The 10,326-nt window shown below is 37.0% G+C and overlaps 1 protein-coding gene across 1 annotated transcript in view; it reads right to left on the minus strand.

The window, feature by feature from the left end:
• Window positions 1–10,326, minus strand: part of LOC106880839 (uncharacterized) — a 47,096-nt gene that overhangs the window by 22,729 nt on the left and 14,041 nt on the right. The window contains exon 2 of the mRNA XM_014930970.2: window positions 1,308–1,410. Coding sequence (XP_014786456.1) covers window positions 1,308–1,410 — 103 coding nt within the window. The remainder of the gene's footprint in view (window positions 1–1,307; window positions 1,411–10,326) is intronic.

Raw genomic sequence — 10,326 nt, forward strand, 5'->3', positions numbered from 1 at the left:
TATGTATGTATGTATGTATGTATGTGTGTATATGTTTGTGTGTCTGTGTTTGTCCCTCCCAACATCGTTTGACAACCAACGCTGGTGTGTTTACGTCCCTGTAACTTAGCAGTTTGGCAAAGAGACTGATAGAATAAGTACTAGGCTTCCAAAGAATAAGTCCTGGGGTCGATTTGCTCGACTAAAGGTGGTGCTTCAGCATGGCCACAGTCAAATGACTGAAACAAGTAAAAGAGTAAGAGTAAAAAGAGTATATCCATGGACTACACAGCCACTTAGACTCTAATTAGGTGAAGATATACGGCCCAGTGTTCAGGGTACTTGGCCCATGATCATAGGGCCATGGGTTCAATTCTGGACAGGGTAATACACACTGTGCCTAAGTGAGGCACTTCATTTCACACTGCTTCAGTCCACTCAGCTGTAAAGAGGTATCAGCCAGATGCTGATGCAGCTCCTTGTTCTCTGTCCAACTGTCGCATCCTGGTTATACCACTGGGTCAAAGAAGGAGAGTGCTGAGAGGGTGTCCATGTCTGCTTGTGATTGTATTGGTTTCAAATTTTGGCACAGAGCTAACAATTTCAGGGAAGGGGTTAAAAGTCGAATGCACCAACCCCAGTACTCAACTGGTACTTATTTTAATGACCCCCCCCCACCACCACCACCACCAAAAGGATTAAAGATAAAGTCAACCTTGGTGGAATATGAACCCAGAATGTAGTGACAGATGAAATGCCACTAGGTAGTCCACTAGGAATGCTAAAAATTCTGCCAGCTTGTAACCTTAATTGTGACTATATTGGCACCTAAAATATTCAGTGAGAAAGTGTGATACAAGTTACCAACTCGTCCTTGTTTGCTGGTGATGGCTAGCCATACATTATAATTGAATAAGGCAGATCAGGTGATTGAATATCTGGAAACCAACAGAAATCCCTTTATCATGGGTTTCAGGGATTTGGAGGGGGGGGGGTACAAGGAATGTTTTAATACTGCCTGATGGAACTTGCAGATTACACTGTGTGTGTGTGTGCATGAAACTGATGAAATGTGGGTGTATATGTGTATGTGTCAGTCAGCAAGCGTAGGTGTGAGTTAGTACATGTATGTGTAAGTGGTTATATGTGCTGTTTATAACACTGATCACATGCACATGAGCAATTGCTTTGGTTTGTATAAGAACTGCAAGTGTGAGCCTGGTAATACATGTATTGCATGGGTGTGTACATGTGCATGTATCAGATTTCTTGTACACAACACACAAAGCGAGAAAAAAATAGAGAGAGAGAGAGAAGAGATAACTTACGGCGGGGAAGCATGGCTTCCTAACGACGAAGAACGGTCCACTGTTGAATTATTGACCTTTTTGAAACTCCGTGTTTTTTCTGTACCAAATATACTATATGTGTCTGGAAGAAAAGAAAACATGGAGATGTAGTCGAGTTCTAAAGTTTTATTTTGAGGAATATTTTTTACTTTTTGATTTTTCAACAAATTAAGAAGAAGAAAAAACAAAGACCAAATGAGTAAAATAAAGGGTAAACTTAGAACAATACAAACATAAAAAACAACAACAATAATAACAATGGTTTCAAATTTTTGCACAAGGTCAGCAAGTTTGGGGATTGGGGTAAGTTACCCAAAAGGATGAAAGACAAAGTCAACCTCGCCAGAATTTGAACTCGAAATATAAAGACATGAATTGCTGCCAAATATTTTGCCTGGCGTGCTAACAATTCTGCCAGCCCACAACAATGACGATGATGATAATAATAATAATAGTACCAGGTAGTGACTCTCATGGCTTTTGATCCTAACTGATTGGAAGAGTTATCATGTACATTGTTTTGTCTTGGTATAAAAGATGGGCTACAGCAAATATTCTGCTCAATGCCACAGATTTGCTCATCTGTTGTTTGACCTTAACTAAGTTGAGCATGTCCCTTAGCAGCTGATGATATGTGCATCTCTGATCACGAGCAGAAGTAGTGGGGGAGCACCATAGCCATGTGTTGAGGGGAATTCTTTGGTGTTTGAATAATTCACTTTTGGAAACATGGATGTTTTGAAAACAAATCTTATTCAGGGACATTTTGAGTGCACTGTTTAACTTGATATGAGATCACCATGTTACGCACATATGGTTGTGATGCATGTGCCTAGTGTACCTTTAACAGACAGGTAGTCATGATGGATATATTGGGCTTCGTATATTTGTACCCCAGTGTCATTTTGATGGCAGGCACTGCTTCTTCACTCAATGATAATGATAATCCTGAAACTTTGGGGGAGGGGACTAGTCAATTACATCGACCCCAGTGGTTCACTGGCACTTAATTAATCAACCCCAAAAGGATGAAAGGCAAAGTCGACCTTGGTGGAATAATAATAATAATAATAATAGTGCTCATGGGAACTGCCCATTTCCTACGTAAAATATTGTGTATGTGATCTCAAATTTTAAAACAAACACATAATTTTCTTATGGTTTCTTAAACATTCTCTAGAATAACACTATGTACAAATCCAAATATATGGTACCCTAGGCATAACACCTACATGAACTTCTAACTTGTTGTCTCTTGAGGTCTCTGGGTGAGACTTGGATCCAACTTGTACAAATGCAAAGCAAAAGTCAAACATAAAATAATAATAATAATACAATGCCCTGATGCAGTACCAGGCAGTGACTCTCAAGGCTTCTGATCTTAACTTACTAGGAGCATTAACATGTACATGTTTTGTCTTAGTGTAAAAATTGAACTACAGCAAATATTCTACTCAATATTACGGATTTGCCATAACCAGTTGAAGAGGTCCCTTAGCAGTTGATGACATGTGCATCTTTAATCATGAGAGGAGTAGTAGGGGAGAATCATAGCCATGTGTTAAGAAGGATTCTTGGGGGTTTCAATTATTCACCTCTGGAAACATGGGTGTTTTAGTTCATCATCCTTAATCCTTGTTCAGAGACCTTTGGAGTGGGATGGGCTACTCAACCTAAAGAAAATTCTAATTGGACCCCATCCACAAGGTCATCTGCTTTTTATCTTGATATGAGATCATTCTGTCATGCACATATGGTTGTGATGCATGTACCTAGAGTACCCTTATCAGATGAGTAGTCATGATAGGTATGTTGGGCTTGGTATATTTGCACCCCAGTGTCACTTTGATGGCGTGCGTTGCTCTCTCACTCAATAACAACAACAACTGTTGTTGTTTCAAACAGAGGTAGATGGCCAGAAATTTAAGAGAAATGTTAGTGGAATCTGCCCCCAGTACTTTATCAATCCTAGAAGGGTTAAGGTAAAGTTGATCTTGGTAGGATTTGAACTCAGAACATAAAGAGCTGAAAAGTCTTTTATTTATAAGAATATTTTGTCATTTTTATAAAAACTTGTAAAAATAACAAACTGTAAATGTGTGTGTCTATACTTGCATGCACAGACATGCTGTTTTGTTAAAAAGATTGCTTCCCGACTATGTGTCTCAGGTTCAGTCGCAATCAAAGCCTTGTGAGTAAATTTGGTAGACAGAACTTGAAAGCACCTTGACATGTGTATACATGTGTGTGTGTGTATGTGTGTGGTGTACTTTTGCCTTGAAATCATATGATTGTAGTAAACAACCATCACCATCATACAATCAATGTTGTTTGATTTCTATGTCTAGGCTTGGGAAATATTACCTTGCTTGGAAACATGAGGGTGGGTGACAGGTAGAGCATCCATTTTGCCTCAACAAAATTCCGTCTGACTCATGCAAGCATGAAAAATGTGGATGTTAATTGATAATGATAACCTAATTTGCTATAAATTAAAAATTTATAAAAATAATAAGCAGTGTGTGTGTGTGTTTTAAACATTAAAGTGTTGAAAACATCACTTTGCAACTTATCTAACCTGAGGCATATTAACACAAATTAGTTGTTAATATTTGTGGAGGATAAGGCGGTGAGCTGGCAGAAACGTTAGCATGCTGGAAAAAATGCTTAGTGGTATTACGTCTGTCTTTACGTTCTAAGTTCAAATTCCGCTGAGGTCAACTTTGCCTTTCATCCTTTTGGGGTCGATAAATTAAGCACCAGTTGCATACTAGGGTCGATCTAATCAACTGGCCCCCTCCCCAAAAATTTCAGGCCTTGTGCCTAGAGTAGAAAAGAATATTTGTGGAGGACAAGGTGGAAAGCTGGCAGAATTGTTAGCACTCTCGGCAAAATGCTTAGTGACATTTTATCTGTCTTTACGTTCTGAGTTCAAATTTCACCGAGATTGACTTTGCCTTTCATCCTTTTGGAGTCAATGAAATAAGTACCAATTGAGCAGTGAGGTCGATGTAATCAACTTACCCCTCTCCCTAAATTGCTGGCCCTGTGCCAAAATCTGAAACCAATATTCTGATTAAATAAGGCAGCAAGCTGGCAGAATTGTTAGCACACCAAGCAAAACACTTAGCAGTATTTCATTCTGAGTTCAAATTCCACCAAGGTCAACTTTGCATTTCATCCTTTCAGGGTCAATAGAATAGGTACCAGCTGAGTACAGGGGTTGATGTTATCAACTTAACCCTCTCCAAAACTGCTGGCCTTGTGTCAAAATTTGAAGTCAATATTTGTGAAGGACTTTATGGTATTTATCTTAATCCTATTAATCTCTTTAGATAAACTACACATAATCCATAGAGTAAAGCTGTTGGTGATATAGATGGTATCCAACTGTAAGACTCATTCAGAATAAAAGAAAAGAATAAAGAAATGGTAAAGAGAACTGTTTAGTTCTACCACAAGCAATATTTGTAAAACTGGTGGCATGATATAAATGTACCCAGTCCTTAATGTAAAGTGGTTGGCAGCAGCAATGGTATTGAGCCATAGAAGGAGATATGACAAGATAATCATAAAGCTGGCTGACTTTTTTTTTTTTTTTTGCTGCTGTTGTGTGTGACAGATGACAAGAGTATGATGAATGAGACATTCTAAGATCAGGTCAACCAACGAGGGTTGACAACGTATGCACTTAGGAATGTATCTATATGAGAGATATGTTCAGCATAGATTTGGGAAGACTATAGTTCAAATGAAAACTCAATACACAATTATGTAGAATGGATGATTCTATTGTGATAGTGAGAGGCCCTACGGAGAGCTTGTCCATTTCATGGGTCTGGATGATTTCATCCAAACCTGTGAAATGGATAAGGTTCCAGCAGAGCCTCTCCTACTAAAATTGTTTTGTCTCTTAGAGACAAGAAGATACACAAGCACACACATGTACCTCTATTTTTGTATTAAATTCAAAGGGATTATAATGTTGTGTATCCTTATTTTGTTAAATTGTACCCAGCCAACATATCATAAATCACAACTGTTCCTTAAGTTGTACCCCACTCCACCCCAATATAATATTGGTTTCTAATTTTGGCCAGAAATTTTAGGGGATGGAGTAAGTTGATTACATTGAGCCCAGTAATCAACTGGTGCTTATTTTATCAATCCCGCAGGAATGAAAGGTGAAGCTGATTATGATGGAATTTGAACTCAGAACATAAAAGACAGAGAAAATGATCCTAAGCATTTGGTCTGATGTGGTTGCAACTCTGCCAGCTTGCCACATAATATAATATTGTAACAACACTTTATTAAATTCTGCCACACCCTTACAATATGTTTGTAAAATATGACAACCCTCATCTGTTTTTATGGCTGGATGCACTTCCAGTTGCTAACACTGACCTATTCTTTTTTTTCAAGTAAAAGAATTTTTTTTTACTCTAGAGGAATTTGAAAAATGTAGAGACAACATACAATTTGTTTGATGGGGATTGTCAACAAGCTTCACCATTTGCACTCAAATGCAAATGGTGACATGTGATATTATCATCTGAAGACAGCTCAATACAGTTTTGTAAATATTCACATACAAACACACACATAAAAAGAAGGCTTCCAGTATCTATCTATCAAATTCCTTCACAAGGCATTAGCCAACCTGATGCTATAGTAGAAACTAGGTGGTTGAGATATAAGCTTCTTAGCCATACAGTCATGCTTGCATCTCTCCAGAGACATAAATAAAAAGGAAACAAGTATTTTTATGTTGTTTTAAATGATTACAAATGTCTCTTCCTTCATGTCATTGTCTTAGTTTCAATACTCAGTTCCTGATTAAGTCACTTGCATTTTCATATACACTAATAAATACACAGATGTATGTGTGTGTGTATATATGTGTGTGTGTGTGTATATATATATATATATATATATATATATATGAAAATAAAAAATAATAATAATAATAAGGCAGAATGCTAAACTGAAAGCATATTTTAATATAGATGTGTATAAGGATTAAAAAGGATTTCTAACAGGCTTTCATTGCATGGCAAATTTTCAAGAAGAGTGGAAATGAAAATAATGTTTTTTACAAAAATATAAAAAATATATAAAAAAATAAGTATACCAATACATTATATTGTCTTTGAGTTTTTAAAGTTCAATGGTAATCCATGTAGATAATTGTTAGATAGATTAGGATGCATGGAATTAAGAATCATGTGTTTAAAAAAGGCTGAGAGTTTATGTGTTAAACAGGAAGTGTGGTGTCAAAACAGGAAGTATGTTTAAGGAAAGACAATTCTGTGGGTTTTACATTCTTTACTTGGAGTTCTGGACTCTTTGTCAACAGGAAGTTTATGTCTGTTCTTAGAGAAACAAGAAGTAAATTTATATGTATTCTCTTGCCTACCCATTGAAATACATATAAATTTACTTCTTGTTTCTCTAAGAACAGACATAAACTTCCTGTTGACAAAGAGTCCAGAACTCCAACTAAAAGGTATAAAACCCACAGAATTGTCTTCCCTTACACACACTTCCTGTTTAACACAAACTCTCAGCCTTTTTTAAACACAACACGATTCTTAATTCCATGCATCCTAATCTATCTAAGAATTATCTACATGGATTACCATTGAACTTTAAAAACTTAAAGACAATATAATGTATTGGTATATTTATTTTTTAATATATTTTTTATATTTTTGTAAAAAACATTATTTTCATTTCCCCTCTTCTTGAAAATTTGCCATGCAATGAAAGCCAGTTAGAAATCCTTTTTAATCCTCCTTATACACATCTATATTAAAATATGCTTTCAGTTTAGAATTTTGCCTTATCATTATTATTATTTTTTATTTTCCTATTATTTCTCCACGTGCGGTTAACACAACTCCACCATTTACTGACTTATATATATATAGTTGAAATTTACAAAAAAACAAAAGACGAAGACAGGTGTATAAACAACAAGCAGGTGTATTAGTTTGGAAAGGTGTGAAAGTTTTTTATGTTTTGAGCTTATGCTCTTCAAGAGAAAGGAACACACAGAAATAAAGAGAGATATAAATAAATAAACGAGAATCCAAGAAAACTATTGATGGTCCTCTAAGTGTGTGTGTGTGTGTATACACACACACACTACACACATACATATCTATCATACACAGAAACCACACATGTAATGGTATCTGGTATCTTACATAAGCACAGCAAGTTTACAGGAGTGACAAAAATGGGAAGCTGTGATGGTCATGAGTGAGTGAGGTGAAGCAGTTAGTTTCCAAGGGGAAACCAAAACTAGGTCATTGTCACAGTTCAATGATTACTGCTGATGTAATGGTGCCTTGCTACACAACATTCTAAATATAATGAGAAAGCCAGTTTAGATAGTTACCAGACAGTTTTTGCAGTAGAGCAAGATAGGTTCATTATACAATGTGAGAGGAAAGTTTATTCTAATTTTCTGAAAAACAGATTTTCAATGGAATGTTTGACAAATGATGTGTGTGTGTTGGAGGGTGGGGAGTGATTATAACAGGACATTGGAGTAAATATCTTGTGACAAGAGCAACATTTTGGCACCCAATCACCTAGCTTCTGGTGGCTTAGTAGTTAGGATGTTGCACTTACAACTGCAAGATAGTGATTTTCATTCCTGACTGGCGTTGTTTTGTTCTTTAGCGAAACACTTCATTTTGTGTTGCTCATTTCGTTATCTGACATGTGACACATTATGCACCTGTAAAGGTAATGTTGAGATCCAGTAAAACATTACAGAACCCTCATATATCGTCTGATGATGGGAGAGTCTATGATAAAATAAAATATATATATATATATATATATATGTATGTATATATTTTATTTGTTTCAGTCATTTGACTGTGGCAATGCTGGAGCACCTCCTTTAGACCTTTAGTCGAACAAATTGACCCCAGGATTTAATCTTTGTAAGCCTAGTACTTATTCTTTTGCTGAACTGCTAAGGGTATGTAAACACACAAACATCAGTTGGCAAGTGATGGTGTGGGGACAAACACGACACAAACATATATTTACATACATACATACATACATACATACATACATATATATATATATATATATATATATATATATATATATGTACAATGGGTTTCTTTCAGTTTCTGTCTACCAAATCCACTTACAAGGCTTTGCTTGGCCCGAGGCTATAGTAGAAGACACTTGCCCAAGGTGCCATGCAGTGGGACTGAACCCAGAACCATGTGGTTGAGAAGCAAGCTTCTTACCACACAGCCACATCTGTGCCATATATATATATATATATATATATATATATATCATCAGGACTTGATGTTTGTCTCCCATGCTGGCATGGCTTGGGTAGTTTGATTGGATCTGACAGTTCAGAGGACTGTGTTGTGCTTTGACCTCTGCTTTGGCATGGTTTCTTCAGCCAGATGCCCTTCCTAATGCTAACTACTTTACGAAGTGTACTAGGTGCATTTTCATTTTATCGGCACAAGTAAGATGTCAAAGGAGTTATCAAAAAAGATCTCTTGATGGAGAAGAGTGCAGTAAAGATTGGGGTGGCTTTATGCTAGATGTTGGGAGGCAAGAAATGCCATTGCAGGATAGGAACAGATGTCTAAGGTTAGCAGAGGCACAAGGCTACCCCATGTGGAAAGAGAGGGAAGAGTTATATATGCTAGGAATTGAAAGGCAGTGCGAGGTGATTGGGCACTAAAAATGTTGCCCTTGTCACAAAATATTTACTCCAATGTCTTGTTATAATCACTCCCCACCCTCTGACACAAACACACACACCATATGTCAAACATTTCATTAAAAAGTAGAAAATTATATACAGTACATACTTATTCACCATGGTAGTTGGTGAACATGTCATCTTCTAGTTTTTACCTTGCATGTTTATGTGTTTAAAATTTACCTGATGTTGGAAGGTTTTTGCTGCGATGTAATCAAAGAATGCATCAATAAAGTGCAGCTGAAACAGCTGCTGTGAATTTTAAACCCCATTTGTGTTCTTATATATATGTTGGTGTTAGTAAGGGCATTCAGCTGTAGAAACCATGCCAAATCAGACTGGAGTCTGGTGCAGCCTTCCAGCCGTGGTCAAACCATCCAACCCATGCCAGCATGGACAATGGACACTAAATGGTGATGATTATATATATATATATATATATATATATATATATATATATATATATATATATATATATATATATACACACACACACACACACACATACACACCATATATTTAGCTAAAAAATGAGTAACAATCCCCTTTGGTCATGAATGAGCATGGGATTGCACCCAGAAAGTTCCCCTGTGAGGCACAAGTCCAGACAAGGTTGTTTATGGAAGACCAGCAGTTGCTGATGCATACCAGTTTCCCCTCTCCATGCCACTGATGTTATCCAAGGGAAAGACAAACGCCAATACAGCTTGGCACCAGTGATGTCAGCTGAGTAAACTGGAGCAATGTGAAATAAAGTGTCTAGCTCAAGAAAACAACACACAGCCTGGTCCAGGAACTGAACTCACTACCTCATGATTGTAAGTAAGCCTGATACTCTAACCACTGAGCCACGTGCTTTCATATGTATAGATATAGCACCAGAAAGTGGCAGAAGGGTTTCAAAGTGAAATTGTGGCAGGCACAAATAAATACATGGTAGCAGTGATTTTAGGAAAAAGTGATGCTAATGGCCAAAGATGGCAGCTGTGGTGGTAGTGGTAACAGAGGTGGTGATATTGAGGTAGTAGTGATGATAGAAGTAGTGGTAGTGTTGTAGTGGTAATGACGGTAATGATGATGGTGGTGGTGGTGGTGGTGGTGCCAGCAATGGAAATGGTTGGAGTGATGGTAAGGGTGAAGATGATAAGTGTAAATAAAACATTGAAGGGAATAATTTTGAATGTCGAAATAATTTCCCAAGATTCAGTATATGTAACGAGGGGCGGGGGGGGGGGG

The sequence above is a fragment of the Octopus bimaculoides genome, chromosome 13 (genome assembly GCF_001194135.2).
Source record: "Octopus bimaculoides isolate UCB-OBI-ISO-001 chromosome 13, ASM119413v2, whole genome shotgun sequence".
NCBI classification, from domain to species: Eukaryota; Metazoa; Mollusca; class Cephalopoda; order Octopoda; family Octopodidae; genus Octopus; species Octopus bimaculoides.